The sequence below is a fragment of the Rhodamnia argentea genome, chromosome 11 (genome assembly GCF_020921035.1).
Source record: "Rhodamnia argentea isolate NSW1041297 chromosome 11, ASM2092103v1, whole genome shotgun sequence".
Taxonomy (NCBI): Eukaryota; Viridiplantae; Streptophyta; class Magnoliopsida; order Myrtales; family Myrtaceae; genus Rhodamnia; species Rhodamnia argentea.
The window spans coordinates 13,045,256-13,070,737 of record NC_063160.1 but is presented as its reverse complement, the minus strand read 5'-3'; the positions used below and the strand labels follow the sequence as shown (position 1 = coordinate 13,070,737).

The 25,482-nt window shown below is 39.4% G+C and overlaps 2 protein-coding genes, 1 long non-coding RNA gene and 1 pseudogene across 4 annotated transcripts; all 4 read left to right on the top strand.

Annotated features, from left to right (window-relative positions):
* The first annotated feature begins 567 nt into the window (after positions 1 to 567).
* LOC115736352 (sugar transporter ERD6-like 6) lies at positions 568 to 7,191 on the top strand. The gene is made up of 18 exons (XM_030668015.1): positions 568 to 997; positions 1,087 to 1,149; positions 1,262 to 1,351; positions 3,421 to 3,480; positions 3,566 to 3,631; positions 3,730 to 3,795; positions 3,910 to 3,985; positions 4,145 to 4,209; positions 4,340 to 4,432; positions 4,623 to 4,703; positions 4,792 to 4,876; positions 5,446 to 5,492; positions 5,590 to 5,652; positions 5,732 to 5,791; positions 5,872 to 5,937; positions 6,023 to 6,082; positions 6,778 to 6,892; positions 7,012 to 7,191. The coding sequence occupies exons 1-18, from the start codon at positions 572 to 574 to the stop codon at positions 7,122 to 7,124; spliced, it is 1,695 nt and encodes a 564-aa protein (XP_030523875.1). The 5' UTR covers positions 568 to 571; the 3' UTR covers positions 7,125 to 7,191.
* Positions 7,192 to 7,194: 3 nt separating this feature from the next.
* On the top strand, positions 7,195 to 7,575 carry LOC115736359. Its single transcript, XR_004014897.1, has 2 exons — positions 7,195 to 7,402; positions 7,448 to 7,575. It is a non-coding gene; the product is annotated as an uncharacterized LOC115736359 (long non-coding RNA).
* A 4,936-nt stretch (positions 7,576 to 12,511) lies between these two features.
* Positions 12,512 to 17,424, top strand: LOC115736444 (annotated as a pseudogene).
* A 2,597-nt stretch (positions 17,425 to 20,021) lies between these two features.
* On the top strand, positions 20,022 to 25,155 carry LOC115736354 (sugar transporter ERD6-like 6). Of its 2 annotated transcripts, XM_030668020.2 has the most exons (18): positions 20,024 to 20,477; positions 20,598 to 20,660; positions 20,773 to 20,862; positions 21,482 to 21,541; positions 21,625 to 21,690; positions 21,788 to 21,853; positions 21,970 to 22,045; positions 22,409 to 22,473; positions 22,605 to 22,697; positions 22,881 to 22,961; positions 23,048 to 23,132; positions 23,642 to 23,688; positions 23,780 to 23,842; positions 23,921 to 23,980; positions 24,059 to 24,124; positions 24,208 to 24,267; positions 24,567 to 24,681; positions 24,760 to 25,155. In XM_030668020.2, the coding sequence occupies exons 1-18, from the start codon at positions 20,277 to 20,279 to the stop codon at positions 24,870 to 24,872; spliced, it is 1,470 nt and encodes a 489-aa protein (XP_030523880.1). In that variant the 5' UTR covers positions 20,024 to 20,276; the 3' UTR covers positions 24,873 to 25,155. The 2 variants fall into 2 exon arrangements, with proteins under 2 accessions (XP_030523879.1, XP_030523880.1); XM_030668019.2 differs by having other exon boundaries at positions 20,022 to 20,477; positions 23,780 to 23,980.
* Positions 25,156 to 25,482: the final 327 nt, after the last annotated feature.

Here is a 25,482-nt window from a genome sequence, read left to right as displayed (position 1 = left end):
ATCGACATCATGATTTTACATTATTTGAAAATCCTTCCATAGTAAATTGATTTGATCGAAAAAAAGGAGCAATTCAATGCACAATGATTCCGTTATTAGTTACAAAGCTATCATTTCAAGCTTTTTTTCATTTTTGAATTTAATAGATCTTTCTGATGACACCGACGATTTCCTTTTAGTTAGCTTAATATTTTTTTTTTGCTACTTGCGATTAGCTATATTTAGCTGTTTAACTTTTTTCCTTCTCTGTTTATATTCAAGAAATTTTACTTATTGGGATTTGTGAGAGTTTCTCTTTTTACATTGGTCCTTATTGGGCCTTCTTATATCTTCAAATCTTAAATTAAGCCAAGAAAGGGGTAAAAAAAAAAGGGGGAACAATGGAAAGGCAAAAGGAAAAAAGAAAAAGAGCTTAAACCGGATAAAGCTGTGTGCAAGTTTTCCTCCGTTAAAATTTGTGGCTAGCATTGCACCTTTAGGATTTTAAAGCGTACGGCCCCATTTATGGTAGCCCTGGTCCCTAAGAAATCTTTCCGGCACAGGACCATCTCTCACGGCTCACCATACACACATGCCATGCATAAAGGGGGGATGGAGACAAGGCTGGTCTATCCATCTTCCGTTCCTTCTTCTGCTTCTGTCCCCGACACCCAACAGTCAGAGAGACGACCCTCGTTTCCCCGTGACAATATATTTAGCCCCATCATCGTCCATAGCCATCGAAGACGCGGAGGGAAGAACGAGAAGCGCCAGCAGCAGCAGTAGCAGCATCTCCGAGAGCTTCGACATGAGCGCCATCGAGGATGCCGCCGCTGAGGACGAGAGGGACCTGAGGAAGCCTTTGCTCCACCCGGGGATCTGGTACGTGATGAAGGGGAAGGGGTCGAGCCGGTCCTCCAGCCTCTCCGGACCGGCGCAGGTCCTCCGCAACGGCTCCTTCTCCGCCCTCCTCTGCGTCCTGATCGTCGCCTTAGGCCCTATTCAGTTCGGATTCGCCGTAAGCAGCCCGTGTCCGCTTAATGCGGTTTGCTTTCTGTCTGTCCATCTACATCGCTGTAAATCTCGCGCTGTTTTTCGGGCTTTCAGTGCGGATATTCGTCTCCCACGGAGGACGACATAATAAGCGACCTCGGCCTTTCGCTCTCGGAGGTTGGACTTCCTTCAGGAACCGGAATTTGATCTTTCTATCTTGGGTTGGGATCTGTTTTCGATTGTCGACTGATGCAGTTTGTTCTTGATTGTGATATAATGTTGCATGTAGTATTCGATCTTCGGCTCGTTGGTGAACGTGGGAGCCATGATCGGGGCCATCATAAGCGGCCAGATGGCGGAGTACGTCGGCCGGAAAGGGGTACGCCACTCATTCCGATCAGTTGCCATTTTCATAGGAGTTTCTTGCACCATTTGTTGAGCAATTCCGCGGTCGCTTTTAGTTCTTTTGGCTTCTTGCTCTCCTGCTGAAATTGGTGTTTTGGATAATGCGACTGATCTGTGGAAAATTTCAGCACGCCAACATCCTGGGAAAAAAATATATATATAAGATGCTCAATTGTGAGTAATCTACATTGTTACTTTTTATACGAAAACAAGAGATCGAACGATAAAATAAAAGGTCGGACGCCGCATTTATGTAGTTCGATCGGCGGCGCATATTCCAAAGAACGAGGAAATGGTTTCGTAACCAAAACACACCTTATGTCCATAATATTTGTCTCCAAAAGAGGAAATCCCTTTCTAACTAACTCAAACTAGGAATCCAAATCCAATAAGATTTTGTTGTTACATTATATGTTCGATCACCTAAATATCTCACTTTCCTAATTTATGTCACAAGTCCTATTACTGGGATTTGGCATTTATACTTGGATTGGGTTTTTCTGCGTGGGCTCAAACTGAAGACACATTCTCAATAGGGAGCTGCTATATGCACCATCTATATCGATTAACATGCAAGTATCCACTAGGGGAAATCGGTTCCCAAGCGGTCCGGCTCCCACTCAGGAACCAAGAATCGAACTGGAGGGGCTGGTTCCTAGTTTCTAGAATTGAGGACCGGACCACCTGATCTTGGAACTGAACCGGACCGGACCGGCTGGTCGGGTCTGGTTCCCAGGAGATCCAATGGAACCTGTGGAGGAGGAGGAGGAGGAGGCGGTGGCATCAAGCGTGATGTTCCAGAGTAGTAGGTCCATCGCCTTCTCTGCTGATGCTCCTCAAAGTTGCCAGTTTTATGACGGTGATGGGCATGTTTATAGCCCCAGAAAGAGAGGTGAGATCTGGTTTGTCATCTCTCTCTCCTCCTCCTCCTCAAGGCCACACAATGCAAGAGACAAAGACTCCGGGGCATTCTGTGTTCAGGACAAGACAAGCTGGGGTCGAAGAGGATGATGTTGTTGTCGCTCGCTGCTAATAATGGCGTCTCTGCTTCATCTTTTTAGAATAATAACAAGGTATCAAGATCCAGATCTGTGGGGCGTGGTAGCAGGAGCTTCTCAGGGGACTTCTTTGAGAGGATCTCCATTGGTTCCATTGGGGACCGCACAACGCCATTGTTGCTTCTGTTGCTCGTGCGATGCTTTACTGTCAGATTTTTCCTTCTTCCTTTTCTCAGAATGGGAGTACGGTTTTTTCAGATTTCTTGGGAATAATTATAAATAATAAATAATCGGTCCGGTCCATGTGGTTCGGATGAGCGGTTCCACCCTTGCAACTTTTTTTGGATGTAATTCATGAGCACGCCGTTCCTCTACCCATTCAAAGGAAGACCAGCGGCTAGCCTACTCTGACAAAATGCTTGAGCTCTCCAATGAATTACTTCATATGTTCAGGCAACCAAAAGACCAACAAAGACTTTTTAAATTTATATAACCTTCTATTGGGATACTAAATGGATCGGATTTCCCTCGCGGGCTCAAACTCAAGACATATTCTTGATAATTGCCCTTTAGTTCTTTTGGCCTTTTGCTCTTCTGCTGGAGTTAATTGTTTGGATAATGTGACTGATTTTTGGAAAATTTCAGCACTGAACAGCCAACCACTTGAAAAAAATGTAAGATTCTGGGTTTTGAGTTATTTACGTGCTCAACTTAATGGAGCTTTTGGAGTCATCAAGTAACTTTCATGTATAAAGCCATAAGTAGAGGTCGAAAAGTTGGGGTCGTGCAACCCCCCAAGCTTTTACATTGGCGTCTGGCTCTTCAGCATGAGAATCCAAAGCTTCCACTGGGTTTCTATTGCTTACTATGGGTGAAGCTGCTGATGTAATTCACCTCTTAAACCAACTTTATTGCTGATTTCTTGCTTTGCTGGGGTGACCTGCTCCTTCTAAATGTCCAAAACAAAGTCACTATGAGGTTTTCTTAGGTAATTCTATAAGTTCTGGTATGGACACTGTTAAATTCTTACCATGTTCAACTGCAGTCGCTGATGATAGCCGCAGTCCCTAATGTTATAGGGTGGCTGCTAATATCATTTGCCGAGGTGAGAGATCATTATGGTCAGATAATTCATGAAACTCCAATCAACCACAGCTGTATCCTCATGTACTCCTTGGCTGCTTCTGTAGGATTCCTTCTTCTTATACACGGGAAGGTTGCTGGGAGGATTTGGTGTGGGTGTGATTTCTTATGTGGTAATGTCTGGAAAGCTCTTCCGTATCAAACCCTTTGCACTTGCACTTGGCAGCACCGTGACAAATCTGAAATCTGCCCCTTTTTTTGGTATCAATAGGTGCCGGTATATATAGCCGAGATATCGCCTGATGATATGAGAGGAAACCTGGGATCTGTGAATCAGGTCGGTACGCCTAGCACTTCTAGTCGTATGCTTCACGTGATACCTTTCTTTTAACAGTTTTGAAGTTGGTTTAACAAATCATGGAAAATGCTTCATTTCCCTTTCTTTTAGTAGCTCTCGGTTACAATCGGAACATTGTTGGCTTACCTTTTTGGACTATTTGTCAACTGGAGGATCCTTGCTATCTTGGGTAAGTCCATGAAGAGAAAATCATCTATTCAAAGAGAACTTTATGATGCTGGATGTACTTAACTTCTGACACTCTTACATGACTTCCAACAAATAATTTTTTTTTTTTTTTTTGCTAACAACACTCTTACATGATATTGATTTAGAAGATCTTTTGCAGGGTCTCTGCCCTGTATAATATTGATTCCTGGCTTATTTTTCATCCCAGAGTCTCCTCGATGGTTGGTATGAGTTCTGATATGGTCTACTCTGTATTTAATTCTTCCTTTTTAGTGACTCCTGCTCTAATTTCTCCCTCATCTGTTTGCTTATTTTCTCTTCTGCTTTTTGTTCTTTGGAATGGAAAATGCTGCAGGCCAAAAGGGATTTGAGAAAGGAACTTGAAGCGTCTTTGCGCGTCCTGCGGGGATTTGATACCGATATTTCGCATGAAGTTAATGAAATCAAGGTACTGAAAAGCTTTTCTGACTCGAATGTTGTGAACATAATAAATATGTATCGTCCGTGCAGTCCTTCGATACTTTTGTACAGCAAAAAAGAACTTGAGATAGTTGGCTAAAGATAATGGATCTACTTATGTTTGAACTCCTCTCTTTATCAAGTAGTGTCAACTGTAATCGACTATATACTTGCCGTAGACATCTGTTGCATCAACAAGCGAAAGAACAACAATCAGGTTTGCAGAGCTCAAGCAGAAAAGATATTGGTTTCCTTTGATGGTAATTGTTCCTCTTGAATCAATCTTGAACTTTATCATCTCATATCTTGACATATTGTTCTTTCTTGTGTCAAATATATGTATTGCAGGTAGGTGTTGGACTACTTATTCTCCGGCAACTCAGTGGCATCAACGGTGTTTTATTCTATTCCACAACAATATTCGAAAATGCAGGTGGCGACTGATTGTGTTGCATTGCTGCCTGTATTTCATTTAATTAGAGCGAAGAAGTGAATTTAGCAGAACCTGCAACTTCAAATCTTTCTAGAATGTTACTGTTAAGGACCAAGCTGAAAACTATTCATCATGCTCTTCTCCCCAGAGCGATTGCATTTATCTGTACCTTTTTTCTAATTGAGGATGCAGATATCACATCATGCTAGGTTTATTCAAACAGATTAGTAATGGGATGTTTTCTTTGTCCTCTTTAAATAGACTTGAATAGAGGACTATCCATTGAAGTTGGAGAAATCGAATGTTTTCTGTTGAAAGAATTGATTGATATTAATTTTCAAAAGTTCAATCAATTAGCCTATTTCATTCCCTAGAGGATGCTACTGGCAGATTCTACAAGCCTGCGAAAAAAACAAGAAATTTCTCTTTTAGATTCTTCTTTAGTCAGGATGAGTAAAGGCATATTGATTCTTGTTGCTGTTCTGAATAGCATCTGTTGACGGATGCGACCCAATAACGCTTCTCTTGGCTGATTAGCCTTCCCAAAAATGTTCATTGATTTTCACTAGGTATTTCTTCGAGTGATGTCGCGACTGTTGGAGTCGGCGCTATCCAGGTAAGTTGGCGATTCTCTCCGTGATCTTCTGCAGCAGTTAAACAACGCAAAACCCTTTAGAACTAATCTGAGGTGTGAGGAACCTTTCATGCTGTAGGTTATTGCCACTGGGGCTACCACTTGGCTTCCGGATAAGACAGGCCGACGGCTGCTTCTAATAGTACGTACGACTAGATCCTCACTCAATTTAAGACCCTCGAAAGCACGCTCAAATCGGGAATCTAAATCTGTTTTTGCAGGTATCCTCGTCCGCAATGACTCTGAGCCTTCTTGTTGTGGCGGTAGCATTCTATATTGAGGTCAGTAATGCCGGCAGTACAACCCTTTGGTTTCCGAGGCAATGGCTGCTTGTTGAGGCATTGTTCTTTGCTTGTTGCAGAGTTCTGCTTCAGAAGACTCTAAACTATACAGCATAATGGGGATATTGTCGGTGGTTGGGCTTGTGGTAAGACAATTTATACTCACTGTCTGTACTTATTCCATGTGCAAAATAAATTCTAAGGATATGTTTTGAGCGTCATTATGTCCAGGCTCTTGTGGTTGCCTTCTCTGTGGGAATGGGACCTGTCCCATGGGTTATCGTGTCTGAGGTAAGCAGAATTTACTTATTTCTCACTAGTGGAGTACGAGATTTTGTGGGACCATTTTCAACTGTTCTAAAAACTATTAAGCTGTTAGATGAATGCGTGATTTAGTATTAAATTATTTTAGTACTTCCCCCTCGCTCTTCATTTGATCTCTTTGCCTAGTATTAAATGTGGAAATATTCAATTGGATAGGCAAATAGAGGCCTAGAAATATTTGAATTCATGACATTCCGCTACGATACCATATGAGATTTTGTGTGATTGTCGGATAAAAGTGTCATTTAATATTTAATTATTCTATCAACCCCGTTCACACTTAGTCTGATTTTTTTTCTTGTGAGATTTTATGGGATTATTGTCAATCGTAACCAACTGTTATAAAAGTCCTTTTAGAATATTTGACGGTAATCCCATAAAATTTTACATGGGATCAGAAGAGAATGTCTTGAGTTTGAATATTTCTAGGCTCCATTTACCTACTCAAATTAAACATGTCCTGGAAAAAAAAAAAGAACAGACTAAATGTGAGAGGGAGTGATAGAATGATTAAATATTAAATCACGCTTTTATCTAACCGTTTAAGCTTTTAGAACAATTGGTCACACAAATTCGCACATGAAGGCTACTCAACGGTCATTTGTCTTCATCTCGCGATTCATAGATACTGACTCAGAAATCGTCTCCTCTATGCATGTCAGATTTTTCCGGCGGATATTAAGGGCCTCGCCGGCAGCATGGCGACGTTGGCAAACTGGTCAACAACGTGGGTGGTCACGTTGACAGCTAACTGGATGTTGGATTGGAGCGCCGGAGGTTCTCTCTCTTTCTCCCTCCCTCCCTCCCTCTCCTCCCTCTCCGCCTGCGCGCTCTCTCGTGCTTTGACGCTCAGCTGCTGACTGACCTGACACGGCCCTCGCAAATTTCTCGAACAGGTACCTTCACAATCTACACAGCCATGGCTGCTTGTACTGTTGTCTTCGTGATGCTCTTTGTCCCAGAAACTAAGGGAAGGACTCTGGATGAGATCCAGTCGTCGTTTGAATGATTCTTGCCTCCTGGCGTCACATTGGATTTCTTTTTTTTCTGCTGAGTAATACTGCGGTGGATTTGATATGGCGATTTCGGCCATAACATGATCTGATGGATGGATCGAGTGAGGACAAGGCCTCCGAGATGAACTGCTAGAAATCGAAGAGTAAATGCCGCTTCGGCTAGGTTAAGACCGGAGGATTATTTGTATTTTGAATAAGTTTGCTAATTTGATTAAGCTTCCTAGTTCAAGTTAGTTTCTCAGTTTTGAGTGGTCTTCGAAATTAATGTTTGGTCCGTATAGTTTTTCCTAGTCTTTAGTCCGTCCATAAATGAGAGGTGCATTCTCTATTGGGATGGAAGGATGCAGATTTTGATTTGGCAATGTATGAGAATTCCTCTCCAGTGTGGAGTTCATTATGCTCTTTATTCAATTCTTTGGTGATGAATATTAGAATCTTTTCTTTGGTGATGAATATTAGAATCTTTTTTTTTTTTTACCACCCACCCGGGTGGCGCCGCTGGTTCGCGCACTCTTCCTCTCGCAAAAGGTCGAGTATTCGAATCCCAGGGGCGTTGCAGAGTGACTTAATCGGTGACACGTGTATGGTGGCTAGCACGTGTTGCCCCCAGGATTTACCCCCCGGCTGCCGGCCATGCAGGGGTTCCTTGGGTCGCAAAAAAAAAAAATATTAGAATCTTTTATCTTTTATTCAATCCTCTCCGGTGTGTGAGTTCATCATACCCACCCATGGGTGGCTCGGTTCGTTAGGACACACTTGGGATTATGTGATTAGGTGCAATGGTCCCGATTCGATTCCCCTAACCGAACACTTGTGATTTAAGTGAGGGGCCATGGCAGCGGATTGCCGTGCTAGTCTCCCCCGAGAAATAGTCGAGGTGCGCGCAAGTGACACTGGACACCTTGGTTATAAAAAAATATATATATTAGAATCTTTTATCTTTACCATATATATATATATATATATATATATATATATATATTAAAATTTTTTATCTTGCGTTAGTGGAACATTCTTTTATATCTTGGTGGTGAACTCTTCTATCCAAAGTTCGTTTCCCTCGCACGTGCAGAACACTTTTGTTCCATCAAACATATTCACCATTCACACGGCAAAATTATTAGAAAAAGTCCCGAACCTATTGCAATTGTGCTGATTCGATTCTAAACCTTTTTATTTCTTTTGCCAATTTAATTTTAAACATTTTGCATTCGACCCGATTCAATTCTAAACCTTTTTCTTTTACCAATTTAATTTTAAATAGTTTGCATTCGAGCCGGTTCAGTTTTAAACTTTTTGTATTTGTGCCAATTCGGTCCTTCTGATCGGTTTTGATCGGAAATCGTTGACGTGGCCAATTTTAAATAATATTTTGATATTTTTTATAGATATTTTATTTTTTTACTTTTTTTTTTCTTTCTCTTTCCTTTTTTGTTTTTTCTTCTTCCTCTAGCTGACCGGCGAAGGTCGACCACGACAGGAGGAAGAATAAGAAAAAGAAAAAAGAAAGAGAAAGAAAATAAAATAAAATAAATAGTAAATAATAAATAAATCGAAAAATTATTACAATATTATTAAAAATTGGCCACGTCATGTCAGCTATTTTTGGCAAAATTTGATTGAAATAACTAAATTGACATCAATGTAAATGATTTAAGACTAATCGACAAAAAAGAATAGGTTTAGGACTGAATTGATACAATTGCAATAGATTTAGGATTTTTTTTTTTTAGTAATTTTCCCGGCAATCTCATCATGCATCATATCTCGACTGAAAACTTTAGAAGAAGGCATTGTTCGTATTGAATGAGAGTTTTTATCCCGAACCGATTTCATCCCATTAAAGCGACGATATCTCGAACATTTTAAAAGAATCCAAAGACCTAATCGAACCAATTGAAAGTTTAAACAAGATATTAAGTATTGATTAAAAAAGTTCAGGAGCCTCGTTGAAGGAATCGATGGCCCCGAGAACGACATTGCGCGTAGAAAAATTTTGAACACCGATAATCTCATTTTTTTTTTTATAGTAATTTTCCCGGCAATCTCATCACGCATCATATCTCGATTGAAAACTTGAGAAGAAGGCATTGTTCGTATTGAATGAGAGTTTTTATCTCGAACCGATTTCATCCCATTAAAGCGACGATATCTCGAACATTTTAATAGAATTCAAAGACCTAATTGAACCAATTGAAAGTTTAAACAAGATATTAAGTATTGATTATAAAAAAGTTCAGGAGCCTCATTGAAGCAATCGATGGCCCCGAGAACGACATGGCGCGTAGAAAAATTTTGAACACCGGTAATCTCATTGTCCCAAGGATATTTGAGAACTTTTACTACTCTCGAGTTTAGTTAATTTTCTCATCCCCCCACATTTCTGGAGGAGACATTTGATGTTCCATATTTATCGGCTACGAGTCAGGCTATATTGTTAGGTATGTAGTGTTAGGTCTTCAAATCCTCGCGTGATTTGAGAAATGCAGTTGCATCACTGACCAGCGGACGATCTTTTTTTGGCTTTTTTTGGGGGGATGGAAAGTCGATCTTCATATATAAGTCAACTCATTTTCCGACAGTCAGTCGGGTTATTTCTATATTCGCCCGTCCCTAACAATTTGGACTATAATGTCTCTGGAACCTTCTCTCAAAACAAGTCAAAGCACAAATTTAAGTACCCTAATTGGCTTCCAAGTAGAGACTATAATCGGGAAAAATTATCACAAAAAAAGTTCCGAACTTTTTGTGCTTTTGTCAATTCAGTCTTAAACTTTTTCATTTCTTACTAATTCGGTCATATTGGTTGCAAATCGTTGATGTGGACGCCGACAGTCCTACGTGGTATGACCGAAGTTGATATGAACAATTTTTAATAATAATTCAATTTTTTTTATTAATCTTTTATGTTTTTTCTCCTTTTTATCTTCTGATCTCGCCTTACGCGGGCGATGGTCCCTTCCTTGGTGGAGGCTGGCCTCGCCCATAGCCACGATAGCCTAGGCAAGGTTAGCCTCGGCGGCCGAGGGCGAGGTTGCCATCGCTCGTGGCTACGATGGCCTTGCTCGGATCCGGGCAAGGTCGCCTGAGCGCCCGGCGGCTAACGAGGGTCCGGCGACCCTTGCATGCTGCCGAAGAACAAACCAGAAGAAAAAAAAAGGGAAAAATACCATAAGTGAAAATGTTTAGGATTGAATTGGCAAACTTAAAAGGTTTATGACTGAATGGGTAAAAGTGCAATAGGTTTATAAATTTGTTGACAATTTTTTCCCATTAATTGTCTAAAAGTCCCTAAACTATTGTACGATAATCAATTCAAACATAAACCGTTCAATTGTAACAATTTATTCATAAATCTTTTTACGATTTACTAATTTATTTCTAAACCTTTCAATCGTGCCAATTTAGTCCTAATCCTTTTCAAGAAAGGACTACTTTGACAAATCGTCCAAAGGTTTAACATTAAATGGGCCAAATTGAAAGATTTTGGACTAAATTGATACAATTGAATGTTTAGGATTTAAACTAGTCACCATGCAAAAGGTTTAGAACTTTTTGGGCAATTTTTCCTTTCTTTCTTCCTTTTTTTTTAATTCTAATTTTGTCTTCTGTGGATCTATCTATGCAAAAAAAATATCAATTTATTCAATGAAAATGTCTGAAAAGTGTCCTTATGGTACAAATTTTACAAAACGATAAAACAACGCCCATGAGATATTTCAAATAACTTAAGAAATTGCGCCCCCCCCTCCTCCCCCAAAAAAAAAAAAAAAAAAAAACTTAAGAAGAGCGTGGGTTACTTTAAAATCTGTCTACTAACATGTTAACCGGCGTTGTTGCTGCCCGGACCAAAAAGATTTAATAATCACAATATTATTAATCTTTTCATTACACTAGAAATCTAATATTCTGGTTTGCTTGGTCGTTTTTAAATTTTTCCACATCCGTAGCACTCTCTATAAATCTCAATTTGTCTTCCAGCTGTTCAATGATTCCCCCAAAATTATCTTTAAATGTGAGGATTCGCATAGCTTTAGAGTTGGAAGACTTATTAAAATGATAACTTCCAAGACCATCCATGTTTCGTCACGCTAAAAATAATGTAATAGTTTCTAGAATGATATCTCATGTTACACTAAATGTTTCGATGGCTCGATCAATAAAGAAAATTATTGATAAGGCTATGCGTCTCCTTTGTGTATAGTGAATTCGCAATCATGTACGAGACATATTGACATGCTTACATATTGTTAAAAAGGCCAAATGTTGCGACATAATTTTAAGTTATGTGACCTTGTGATTATGCAAATGTTTTGAAGGAAAAGGAGTGAGATAATATAACTTGCAAAATTAAAATAAAACAAAAATTCATTAAAAAGAAAAAAAAAAGAGTGGCAGAAAGGAGGAGGAGAAACAAAATGGCAAAAGTTAATGCCTTAATGGTTGAAATAAAAATCTAAATAAAAAAATAAAAAGAAATGATGCATGAAGTGACAAATGAGATAAGTATGTCTAAAAATCATCTTTCATATATGGAATAGATATATAGACGCGTAGGTATTTCTCTTTTCCAAAAGATGCATTAATAATTGAAAAAGGAAAATGACTTTTTTTAAAACTTTGGACCATTTTAAATTTTCGGAACAAAGTATCAATTTGCAACTTCTTTATAAGAAAATTGAAACATACTTATCTAAAGAATCATTTTAGATTTTATTTATTTCATGAAAAATAAATAATTCTAAAAATATTCTAAAAATTGTCATTTATATAGCTCGAAATAATTAGCTAATAAAAAATATTTTCACTATCATTAAATTTTGTAAGCGATATAAGCGATTATCTTTAAGAAAATATTTTTGAAAGCGCAAAATGAATTATACAAAAATGTTTCCTAAAAATAATTATTTGTATCGCCGAAACTAATTAGTCAATAAAAACTATTTCCTCTTCATAGTCATCAATATTGAAAATATTTTAGTATTTATTCACTTATGTAGGCAAATAATCGATCATTTTTTAGAAGGTATTTTTCAAATCCTTTATTTCCTCAAAATAAAGGCACCTTAGACTTCGTTTTTTCACCATAAAAGTGATTGGTTTGGAAAATATTATTTTAAGAAAAATCGGTTGTATTGTTTGCGAAATGAATGAACAAAAAAATATGTGCATTGCCCAAGAAAATATTTAGACATTAGTTATCGTGGATAACGAGAATATTTTTTGCAGGCTAATTATTTGAAGCAAGCGATAATTTTTTAATTTTTTGCAGAATAAACACAATGTCAAAGTCATTTTCAATTTACCATATTTTGATAAATACAAAAAAGACACGTCGGTCGGACACATGCGAGCGTAACCCCGGGCCGCGATCTTTTTAATTTCACGATACGCGCCATCATCTTCCCTCTACTTCAAATGCCAACAGTCAAGAGCAACGAGTCATCTCCTCACAAACATCTTCTTAATCCTCGTGCCTCACTATTCACAGCTCTTCGAGCTTCAGATCACACTTCGCATCGCTCTCTCGCTCACTCAAGCTAAGGAGGAGGAAGAAGAAGCAGCAGCAGCAGCAGCAGCTTCACTTCTGAAGAAAGCTGCCAGCCTCGAGCTTCAACAATGGGCGGCGCCCAGCCCTTGAAGACGCTGAGGTCGGGAGGGACCTGAGGAAGCCGCTCATCCGCACGAGGGTGTAGTACACGATGCAGGGGAGGGCGTCGAGGCAGCATGGCCTCTCCAGATCGGCGGCGAAGATCCTCTGTGACGGCAGTTCCGTCGTCGTCCTCCTCTGCGTTTTGATAGTCGCCTTAGGCTCTGTCCAGTACGGATTCGCTGTAAGCCCGAATTCGCATAATGCGTTTCGATTCCCGTCCATCTATCTATCCATCCATGCATCTATCTACCCGCGTACCTATCCATCGGCGAATTTTGTGGGTGTGTAATTCTTGTGCTGTTTCGGCTTTCAGTGTGGGTATTCGTCTCCTACGGAGGAGGACATAATGAGCGACCTAGGCCTTTCGCTCTCGCAGGTTCGACACGCTTCAGGATCCGGAATTTAATCTCTCTCTTCTGGTTTCGGATCTGACGCAATTTCCTCTTGATTGCGGTATAATGGTGGAAATAGTACTCAATATTTGGCTCCGTAGTGAATGTATGACTGGGGCAATCATGAGCGGTCATATGGCGGAGTACATCGGTCGGAAAGGGGTACGCCACTCATTTCGATCAGCTGCCATTTTCATAGGAGTTTCATGTATCATTTGTCGTAGTCAACTCTGCGCTATTTCAGGGGAGCTTCTAGTTGTTTTGGCTTTTTGCTCTTCTGCTGAAATTATTCTTTGAATAAAGTGACTTAATTTTGGAAAATTTCAGCACTGAACCGCCAACATCCTGAAAAAGAAATAAAAATGAGTTGCTCGATTTTGAGTAACTAACATTTTTTATTTGATGGAGCTTTTGGTGTCGTTCTTGTACCTTCCGTGGCTTCCGGCTTTTCAGCATGAGGCTCTAAAGCTTCCACTGGGTTTCTATTGGCTATTATGGGTGAAGCTGCTGATGTGATTCACCGCTTAAAACAAATTGCTGCACATGATGAATGAATAGCTGTACGATCTAACAAGATATTATCATGATTCTTGTGTGCACACTGTTAGTTTTCTCACAATGTTCAACTGCAGTCCCTAATGTCGTAGGGTGGTTGGCAATATCGTTTGCCAAGGTGAGTGATCACTATAGTCAGATAGTTCGTGAAATTCGATCGACCATGGTTACGTCCTTATGTACTCCTTGGCTGCTTCTGTAGAATACCTCATTCTTATACATGGGAAGGTTGTTGGGGGGATTCGGCGGGGCTGTAATTTCTTATGCGGTAATCTTTGGAAAGCTCTTTCTTATTACCCTTTGCACCTGCACTTGGCAGCAGTGCGACAAATCTTAATTCTGGCCCTTGGTATCGATAGGTGCCGGTTTACATAGCTGAGATATCGCCTGAGAACATGAGAGGAACCCTGGGATCTGTGAATCAGGTCAACACGCCTACCACTTCTCATTCGTCTGCTTGACATGATACCTTCTAGCAGTTTTGAAGTTGTGCCAACAGATAATGGAAAAGTGCTTCATTTCCCTTTCTTTTTGTAGCTCTCACTCACATTCGGAACATTGTTGGCTTACCTTTTTGGACTATTTCTCAACTGGAGGATCCTTGCTATCTTGGGTAAGTCCATGAAGAGAAAATCATCTATTCGAAGAGAAGTATATGATGCCGGATGTACTTCACTTTGGACACAAGACTTCCAACATAGAAAAAGCTCTGTATTTTTTTTTTTTTACTTTTGCTAACAGCATACAATACTTTTGAACATGCCCACATAAATTTTGCTGATTAATTTTGGACATAATTCCCTGTGATATATAACGAATGACAGGCCACACACGATGGTATTTCTTCTACAAGGTCATAGGCCAAGTATTCTCATCAATTTTCTGAAGCCATTGATTTGGTGACACTCGACTAACTTGTTTCTTGTAATTTTCCTTGGATTTCGAATATTATTTGCAGGGTCTCTGCCATGTGCAATATTGATTCCTGGCTTGTTTTTCATCCCAGAGTCTCCTCGATGGTTGGTGTGAAATCTAATATGGTCTTTTCCGTGTTTAATACTTTGTTTGAACCCACCCCTTTATTTACTTCCTGTACTCATTTCTCCATTCACTGGTTTCTTATGTTTCTCTTCTGCTTTATGTTCATTGGAATGGAAAATGCCGCAGGCCAAAATGGGCTTGACAGAAGAATTTGAAGCCTCTTTGCAGGTGCTACGGGTATCTGATACTGATATTACCCTTGAAGTTAATGAAATCAAGGAATTGGAAAGCTTTTCCAACTTGAAGGTTGTGATGATAAAAAATTGTCATCCGTGCAGCTCTTTGAGCCTTTTCTACTGCAAAAGGACTTGAGCTAGTTTGCTAAACATAAAGGATCCACTTATGTTTCAACTTCACTCTTTTTAAATTTGTATCAGTTGTAATGAATTACATACTTCACACAGAGATCTGTTGAATCAACAAGCAAAAGAGCAACGATCAGGTTTGCAGATCTCAAGAAGAAAGGATATTGGTTTCCTTTAATGGTAAACGTTTCACTTGAATTTATCTTGAACTTTATTATCTCATACCTTGACATCTTGTCCCTTCTTGTGTCAAATATATGTGTTGCAGGTAGGCATCGGATACTTATGCTCCGGCAACTCAGTGGCATCAATGGTGTTTTCTTCTATTCCACCACCATATTTGAAAGTGCAGGTGGCAACTGATTGCGTTACATTGCAGCCTTATTTAAATTTAACTAGAGCGAAGAAGTGAATTTGTTAGAACCTGCAACTTTAAATCTCTCCTTTTCAAAGTTACCATTAAGGACTAAGCTGAAAACTATTCAATATGCTCTTCTCCCAGAAAGATGGCATTTGTCTCTACTTTTTTTCTAATTGAGGATGCAGTTATCATATCGTGTTAAGTTTAATTAAAAAGATTCGGAATCAAATGTTTTATTTTGCTATTTGAATAGACTTGAATAGAGGATTATCAATTGAAGTTGGAGAAAACCCCTAAACTTGAACTATGCAAGAGTTGGTGAAAGAATTGATCAAGAAATTCCTCTTTTAGATTCTGCTATAGCCAGGGTGAGCAAAGTCATACTGATACTTGCTGTTGTTCTGAGTAGCATCTGTTGACGGATGCGACCCAATAAAGCTTCTCTTGGTTGATTAGGCTTCTATTAATGTGCTTCGATTTGAATAGGGATTTCTTCAAGTGATGCCGCAACAGTTGGAGTCGGTGCTATCCAGGTAAATGGATGATCCTCTCAGAGGTAGCAGTTAAACAATGCAAAAAACTTTTGAGCTAATCTGAGGTGTAAGGACCCTTCATGCTGTAGGTTCTTGCCGCTGGGGTTGCGACTTTTCTCCCCGATAAAGCAGGCCGAAGGCTGATTCTCATAGTGCGTATGACTATTCTCACGGAAGTTAAGATTCTCTAAAACACGCCCAAATTGGGTATCTAAATCTGTTTTTGCAGGTATCCTCATCCGCAATGACTTTGAGCCTTCTTTTTGTGGCTGCAGCATTCTATATGGAGGTGAGTAATGCTGTTACTATAAACCTTTCGGTTCCGAGGAAATGGCTGCTTTTTGAGACATTGTTCTTCCATATTCCAGAGTTCTGCTTCAGAAGACTCTAAATTGTACAGCATAATGGGAATATTGTCGGTGGTTGGGCTTGTGGTATGATCATTTATACTCACTGTCTGTGCTTATTCATTGTGCTTTATAAGCTTAAGGGTATGTTCTGAGCGTCATCATATCCAGGGTTTTGTTGTTGCCTTCTCTGTGGGAATGGGATCTATTCCATGGTTTATCATGTCTGAGGTAAGCACAAATCCATAGCCATTTCAATAAGTTAAAACCAGGGAATATGTCCTAGCATCCTCTGATTTATGGAGTCTAACTCAAACTTTTATTCGTTTTTGCATGCCAGATTCTTCCGGCGAATATTAAGGGCCTCTCCAGCAGCATGGCAACGTTGGCAAACTGGATAACAACGTGGGTAATCACGGTGACAGCAAACTTACAGTTGGATTGGAGTGCCGGAGGTTCTCTCTCGCTCTCTCCCTCTCCCCTGCACGACCCACCCTTCCTCATGCTTAACACTAGCTGCTGACAGACATGGCCTCTGCAATTTTCCACAGGTACCTTCACAATCTATGCGGTTGTGGCCGCTTTTACTGTTGTCTTTGTGATCCTCTTTGTCCCAGAGACAAAGGGAAGAACTCTGGAAGAGATTCAGTCGTCGTGTTAGATGATTCTTGCCTCCTGGTGTCACATTCATTTTCTGCTGTTGGATAACATGGTAGAGATGCTGGAGCATCAAATCTCCACTGGAAATAATCAACTCATAAGCCCACCTAAAACCTTGTCAATCAGCCAAGCACATGCAATATTTATGTAAATAAAGTGAGATTTTCGGCCACAACAAGACCCAATGGAAGATCCAATGAGGAGAAGGCCTCCGAGATGAATTTCTAGAGATGGAAGAATAAAGGCCGATTCGATTAGGTTCAGGCGGGCGGGGTTGTTTTCTAGTCTAAGTAGGTTTTCTAGTTTTGAGTAGTCTTCTAACTTAATGTTTCGAATGTCTTAGTCCAAGAGAGTGCATAAGGGTGCATTTTCCATTGCAGGCATGCAGATTTTGATTTGACAAAATATGAGAATCCCACTCAAGTCAGTAGCACCTTTATTCCTTATCGAATTCCTTGGAGGCAAGCCTTAAAATTCTTTATTCTTGATTGGTGGATCGCTTCTTGTATGCCCTGGTGATAAACCCTACTTTTTAAAATTTATTTTCCCTCGAACACACCAATCACTTTCGTTCCATCAAACGCTCTCGACATTCTCACCGGTTGATCACGCGTTGACCGGCTCGAAATTATTCATCTCACGCGATCTCGAATGAGAACTTGAGAAGAAGACATTATTTCTATTGGCTTATGGGTTTGTCCCTTCCATGTGAAGATGAGATTCGACATTTTGAGAGAATTCAAACACTTAATCGGACTAATTTAAAGTTTAAAGAAGATATTATGCCCTGATCAAAAGTTTAGGAACATATAATCGTAGCAGTTGAAAGTTTAAGACCACGTCAACACGTGGACAAAATTTGAGGATCCAAGGAACGTCCTCAACTAAACTTCAAAGTCGCTGGCAAAATTAGGTCATGGATTGAGAAGTACCGTTGCGTCACATCACTGACCAGTCAATGATCTTCTCTTATTCTTTTTTCTTTTCTTTTCTTTTTTGGTTGAAAAGTCGATCTTCATTTATTAATCAACTGCAATTAACGACAAATTCTCCCGGCAGCTAATCATTTTGTTTCTATATGTGGCATCCCTAATTAATCTTCGAAAAGTCAAAATTACATATTTAAATACTCCAACTACTTTGTACTGCCTCCTTTTCTTCCTCTTTTTTTTAAAAATTTTAATTTTAAATTTTCATTTCTGTGGATCTATCACAGAAAATGATATAAACATGTTCAGTGAAAAAGGTCTAAAGATGTCCTTATGGTGCAAATCAAAAGAAATTTTTTTTTTTTTGACAAGAACTCTTTTGAGATATTCCAAAATTTAAGGGGAAAAAGAGAGAGAGAGAAAGGACGCGCATTACATGAAAGTCATGTAAATTCTGTCCGTACGTCGCAGGACAAAAAAGATTTAACAATCACAACGTCATCGATTGATACACTAAAAAAAATTTGATACTGAGTAACATTTGAATTGCCCTCTATAAACGTCAATTTGCCATTAATTGCGTCTAGTACTAGACAGAACTTGGTTGACTGTTCTAAGTTGAAAATCGCTTCATGAGGTAAGTAAGGAAGAACTTGCTTAAATTGTTTAGAGATGAAATATCCAACGGAAATCAAAATTCTTACGAATTATATTTGTCAAAACTTTCCAATGATGCTTGCTATTCCATACTCAATAAGAAAGTAATGAAATTTGTCATTTAATTTTCATCTATTCACCAAACACATATTGTTTTCTAATTTTCCAGGGGGAATTTGGCGCTAATATTCAATACTTACATTTTCAACACTTATTTTCCAGTTTTATCAAAGAATCATTAGCAGACAACATAGTCATGGTAAAATATTTCACATCTTTGTATATAATTGTTCCTATATATATCTAGTCATTATCCTCACTAACTGAATGATTGTACCTACTCTTATAGGTTGCCCAGATCTGCGTCGGTCACGTTGCCACGGCCGGTAGGGCCTTGTGTGGGTCACCAACGACAGATGGGCTCGCCGGCGGAAACAAAGGCAATGAATCAGAAAAGAAAAAGGAAAAAAGAAAAAAAAATGCCCTTGGTTAGGCCCTTCTTTAAAACAAATAGGGTACTTTAGGTCCTTAATTAAAACAATATCTATTTCAGGTCCTCATTTAAGAAAATAAGGGCTTTTCAGACCCTTATTTATAATTTTTCTCGCATTTTAATGAGACAAAATAAGTCCCTAACAGAAGATTTAAACAATTTTTACATTGAATTCCCACATCCAACAAGAACATACACAAAATTCAAGCATGCTCGAATTATAAAAATGTCAGCTTGAGCTCGAACTCGAACTCGACTAAAATAGAAAAGCAAGATATTTGAGCTTATTTCTCTCAACTCCATCACAATCGAGTTGTAAAGGAACTCAAGCTCGTGTCCTTCGAACTTAATAAGCTCGACAAATGTTTTGCCTAGATGTGTGTGTATAGATTTATATACGTGACTATATAATATAAATTTAGGCCCTAATTCTTAAAAAAAAAAACTTTAATTTGAGGTCCAGTCGCTTTAAATTGTTTTTTTGTTTAAAAAAAACCTCAACTTTCACTCTGGTCCTAAATGCATGCGCGCGTCCGAAAATCGCTACTAATTTCTTCAAAATTATGAGGTAAAGGTTCATCTTATATTGATAATTTTGAAGAGATTAATGATGATTTTTGGGCGTGGAGGCAGATTTGGGACTAGAGTGAAATTTGAGGGTTCTTTTTTTTTTTACACACAAAAAAAATCTAGGAAGAATTGGGGCTCAATCTAAAAAGTTGGGGTTTTTTTTTTTGTTGTAATTAGGTCTATAAATTTAAGGATTTTCTTGTCTTTTCTTATGCCTAAAAAATGTGTTTAATACAAAAAAAACCAGCTTAATTAGGCTTAAATTAGATTAAGCAATCCTGTCAAATTGAGTAATTGGCCAGCTTGATTTTCACTTGAAAAAGAAAAAAGACGCGTCGGGCACATGCAGTCTTCATCGTCGAGGACATTCCTTTTCAAATTCAATAGCATGCGCCATCTCCGGAGTCACGACTGGTCGTCTCCTTGCGCCACCATCTTATTCGTCTTCTTCCCCGCCACCAACCAGAGAGAGAGAGAGAGAGAGAGAGAGAGACGGAACTCCTTGGCGATTCGCGATCTCTGAAGATTCAAATCACGCCTCGCGTCGCTCCCTCGCTTGCTTGAGCTGAGGAGGAAGGAGACGAGGCAGCGGCGGCGGCGGCATCTTCCGAAGAAGAATTCAGCTTCAGCTTCAGCTTCGAGCTCCAACATGAGCGCCATTGAAGACGCCGAGGAAGATAGGGACCTGAGGAAGCCGTTCCTCCACACGGGGAGCTGGTACAAGATGCAGGGGATGGGGTCGAGCCAGTCCAGCGTCACCGCATCGGCGCAGATCCTCCGCGACGGATCCGTCTCCGTCCTCCTCTGCGTCCTGATCGTCGCCCTAGGCCCTATTCAGTTCGGGTTCAGCGTAAGCCCGAATTTTCGTAACGCGTTTTTCGTCTGTCTGCCTGCCTGTCTTGTCTATGTATGATATATCCAGTAGTGAATTTCGTGATTGGGTAAGTCTTGTGCTGTTTTCGGCTTTCAGTGTGGATATTCGTCTCCTACGGAGGAGGACATAATGAGCGACCTAGACCTTTCGCTCTCGCAGGTTCGACTTGCTGGGGGATCTAGACTGTAATCTTTCTGTTTTGGTTTTGAATCTGCTTTTGATTGTTAAATGATGCAATTTCTTCTTGATTGTGGAATGACGCTGGATTTAGTATTCGATATTTGGTTCGTTGGTGAATGTGGGAGCTATGATTGGGGCAATCACGAGTGGCCAGATTGCTGAGTACATCGGTCGGAAAGGGGTATGCCACTCATTCCGATCAGCTGCCATTTTCATGGGAGTTTCTTGTATCAGTCGTAGTCAATTATAAGCAATTTCAGCGTAGCTTTTAGTTCTTTTTAGCTTTTTTCTCTTCTGCTGAAACTTTTGTTTGGATAATGTGACTGATTTTCGGAAATTTTCTGCACTAAACAGCCAATATCGTGAAAAATACATAAGATGCTCGGTTGTGAGTAATTTATGTTTTTAATATGATGGAGCTTTTGGAGTCATTCGATTACCTTTCGTTTGGAAAGCTATAAGTAGAGGTTGAGAAGTGGGGTCCCCACCCCCCCAATCTTTTTCCATTGGCTTTTGGCTTTTCAGCATGAGGCTCTAAAGCTTCACTAGGTTTCTATTGCTTATTATGGGTAAAGCTGCCGTTGTAATTCACCACTTAAAACAAATTGCTGCATATGGTGGATGAATAACGGAATCTAACAAGATATCATCATGCTGGAACTCTATTGCTGATTTCTTGCTTTGCTGGGCTGACCTGTTCCTTCTAAATGTCCAAAACAAACATCACTACAATGGCTTTTGTTTTGCATTGGGTGATTCTTGTGTGGACACTGTTAATTCCTATCCATGTTTAACTGCAGTCTCTGATGATCGCTGCGGTCCCTAATATTTTAGGATGGCTGGCAATATCATTTGCTAAGGTGAGTGACCTTTATGAGCAGATAATTCATGAAACTCAGTCAACCACAGCAGCATCCTTATGTACTACTGGCTGCTTCTGTAGGATTCCTCATTCTTGTACATGGGAAGGTTGTTGACGGGATTTGGTGTGGGTGTAATTTCTTATACGGTAATCTTTCATAAACACGTGTCCATTAAAACCCTTTGCATTTGCACTTGGCTGCAGTGTGACAAATCTCAATTATGGCCCTTCTTGGTATATATAGGTGCCGGTATATATAGCTGAGATATCGCCTCAGAACATGAGAGGAACCCTGGGATCTGTGAATCAGGTCAATATGCCTACCGCTTAAACTTGTCTGCTTGATGCGATACCTTTTCTATTAATAATTTTGATGTAGTTTTAACAAACTCATGGAAAACGTTTCATTTCCTTTTCTTTTAGTAGCTCTCAATTACAATGGGACTATTGTTGGCTTACATTTTCGGACTATTTCTCAATTGGAGGATCCTTGCTATCTTCGGTAAGTCCGTGAAGAGAGAATCTATTATTGAAAGAGAAACATATGATGCTGGATGTACTTAACTTCTGACAAACTTACAAGATTTCCACCATGAAAAAGCCTCTCTGTCTTTTTTTTTTTTTTTTTGCTAACAACCTAAAAAGCTTCTGGACAGCCCACATTAATATTTATTAATTAATTTCAATCTTAACTCTCGCCAATATATACTGGACAAAAGACCCATTTGCTTTATGAATGTTGGTGCTTCTTTAATAAGGTCATTGGCCAAGTACGCTGATCAGTTTTCTGATGCTTTTAATTTGGTCCTCAACCTCCTTATTTCTGGTTATCTTCTTTGAAATTGGTTTCGAACATCTTTTGCAGGGGCTCTTCCATGTATAATATTGATTCCTGGCTTATTTTTCATCCCAGAGTCTCCTCGATGGTTGGTATGAAATCTGATGTGGTCTTTTCTGTATTATACCCACCCCTTTATGAACTTCCTGCTATCATTTCTTCATTCACTGCTTCCTCATGTTTCTCTTCTGCTTTATGTTCTTCGGAATGGAAAATGCTACAGGCCAAAATGGGTTTGACAGAGGACTTTGAAGCCTCTTTGCAGGTCCTTCGGGGATTTGATACTGATATTTCCCTTGAAGTTAATGAAATCAAGGTATTGAAAATCTTTTGCAACTTGAATGGCGTGGTCTAACAGATATGTGTCATTCATGCAATTCTTTGGGCCTTTTCTACTGCAAAAGTACTTGAGATAATTGGCCAACGATAATTGATCTACACATGTTTTCCTATCTTTATAAAGTAGTATCGATTATAATGAGTTACATACTTCACGTAGAGATCTGTTGCATCAACAAGCAAAAGAACAACGATCAGGTTTGCAGAGCTCAAGCGGAAAAGATATTGGTTTCCATTAATGGTAAATGTTTCACTTGATTCTACCTTGAACTTCATTATCCCATACCTTGACAACTTGTCCTTTCCTGTGTCAAATATGTGTTGCAGGTAGGTATTGGACTTCTTGTGCTTCAGCAACTGAGTGGCATCAATGGTGTTTTATTCTATTCCACCACGATATTCGAAAGTGCAGGTGGTGATCGATTGTGTTGCATTGCAGCCTATAATTCATTTAATTAGAGCGAAGAAGGGTTTTATTAGAACCTGCAACTTTAAATCTTTCTCCTTCAATGTTGCTGTTAAGGACTAAGCCAAAATCTATTAATTATGCTCTTCTCCCCAGAAAAATTCGTTTGTCTGTCCATTTTTGTAATTGAGGATGCTGATGTCACATTATATGAGATTTATCTAATTGGATTAATAATTGAATGTTTTCTTGTGCTATGTAAATAAACTTGAATAGAGGACTATCAAGAGTTGCGAAACAATTCATTGATATTATTACCAATAGTTCAACCAATTAGCCTGTTTCAGAAGCCTGCAAAAAAGCAAGAAATTTCTTTTAGATTCTGCTTTAGTCGGGATTAGCAAAGGCATACTGATACTTGCTGCTGTTCTGATAGCATCTGTTGACTGATGTAACCCAATATAGCTTCTCTTGGTTGATTACGATCTTCGTTAATGTTTATTAATTTTGAGTAGGGATTTCTTCAAGTAATGTGGCAAGTGTTGGAGTTGGTGTTATCCAGGTAATTTGGCGATTCTTTTGGTGGCCTCGCAGTTAAACAATTCAAAATACTTTTGACCTAATTTGAGGTATAAGGACCTTTCGTGCTGTAGGTTCTCGCCACTGGGGTTACTACTTGGCTCCTGGATAAAGCAGGCCGAAGGCTGCTTCTAATAGTGCGTATGACCAAATTCTCACTAAAGTTGAGATTCTCTAAAACACGCTCAAATTGGGTATTTAAATCGTTTTTGCAGATATCCTCATCTGCAATGACTTTGAGCCTTCTTTTTGTGGCTGTAGCATTTTATATAGAGGTCAGTAATGCTGTTAGTACAACCCTTTCTTTTCTGATGCAGTATCTGCTTTTCTGAGGTATTGTTTCCATATTCCAGAGTTCTGCTTCAGAAGACTCTAAATTATACAGCATAATGGGAATATTGGCCCTGGTTGGGCTTGTGGTATGTCCTTTTTATACTCACTGTTTGTTCTATTCATGTACTTAATAAATTTAAGGGTATGTTTTGAGCATCATTATATCCAGGCTTTTGTTGTTTCCTTCTCTCTGGGAGTGGGAGCTATTCCATGGCTTATCATGTCTGAGGTATGCACAATTCACTTATTTTTCACTAAATCCTAGAGTAGAGAATTCTCCTCCGGGTTTCAGAATTTATTGATTTTTCCTAAAGGTTCTGTGGCAAAAAAAATTTTCGGGCTTGCGTGTCACATCATGACCAACTTACGAACTGGCAGTCCAACAAATCGATGGAACTTGATGGGCTCAAGTCATTTTTTACCTTGCACAAATCCGTAGTCACAATGAATTAATAATAGAGAATTATGTCCTAGCGTCTTGTGATTCATGTACATTAACTCAAATAGTTATTCTTTCTCCACTGCCAGATTCTTCCATTGAATATTAAGGGCCTTGCCGGCAGTGTAGCAGTGTTGGCAAACTGGATAACATCGGGGGTAATCACAATGACTGCAAACTTACTGTTGGATTGGAGCACTGGAGGTTCTCTCTCCCTCTCCCCTGCAACACGCTCTCTTGCACTTAGCACTAATTGCTGACTGGCATGGCAATTTTCTACAGGTACCTTCACAATCTACACAGTCGTGGCTGCTTGCACTGTTGTCTTTGTGACACTCTTGGTCCCAGAAACTAAGGGAAGAACTCTGGAAGAGATTCAGTCGTCGTTCCGATGATTCTTGCCTCCTATTGTCACATTGATTTTTGATGTTCAATAAAATGTGCCGGAAGAGAGAGAGAGAGAGCTCGCAATTATTCATTGACCTCCTCAACAGAGGTTTTGATGTGTTCTTCAAGTTTTTGAACTTCATTTACTTAGCGAAGTTGCCAAATGGACCTAGCTATGCACTATGAGCGTACATCAAATCATTCATAAGATCAGAAGAACCGGCGGATTTAGCAAGTGGCTTGATGATATTCGAGATAACGGAGCCAAAAGGGGTCTTGTCTTCTTGTTTCCTTCTGCAATGGAATTAGATGCAAGATGGAGTTATTTGTTGCTCTTGTTGATTGGGAAACGACAGAAGTACTGCAATATACACACTTGTCCTCTATGGCATGCTCAAATCTCACATGGCAACTATCTTCTAAGAATCGCAACCTCTCACATATTTTGCTTTGTGTGACAACAAAACGGACTCTAGATAAGCAAACCTCTATTCTAGGAACCCGAGCAAAAAAAAAAAAAAAAACAAATTCAGGTTGCTGCTATCTAGATATAAGATAGTTTGCATTTGATAGCAAAAACTTGGCGTTGTCTTTCTTGCCACACACACACACATATAT

Coding starts and splice junctions, on each gene's coding strand:
- LOC115736354 (XM_030668019.2), top strand. CDS start 20,277: ATGAGCGCCATTGAAGACGCCGAGGAAGATAGGGACCTGAGGAAGCCG. Junction 23,133..23,641: donor CACGATATTCGAAAGTGCAG/GTGGTGATCGAT, acceptor AATTTTGAGTAG/GGATTTCTTCAAGTAATGTG. Junction 24,682..24,759: donor GTTGGATTGGAGCACTGGAG/GTTCTCTCTCCC, acceptor AATTTTCTACAG/GTACCTTCACAATCTACACA.
- LOC115736352 (XM_030668015.1), top strand. CDS start 572: ATGCCATGCATAAAGGGGGGATGGAGACAAGGCTGGTCTATCCATCTT. Junction 4,877..5,445: donor AACAATATTCGAAAATGCAG/GTGGCGACTGAT, acceptor GATTTTCACTAG/GTATTTCTTCGAGTGATGTC. Junction 5,792..5,871: donor CGGTAGCATTCTATATTGAG/GTCAGTAATGCC, acceptor TGCTTGTTGCAG/AGTTCTGCTTCAGAAGACTC.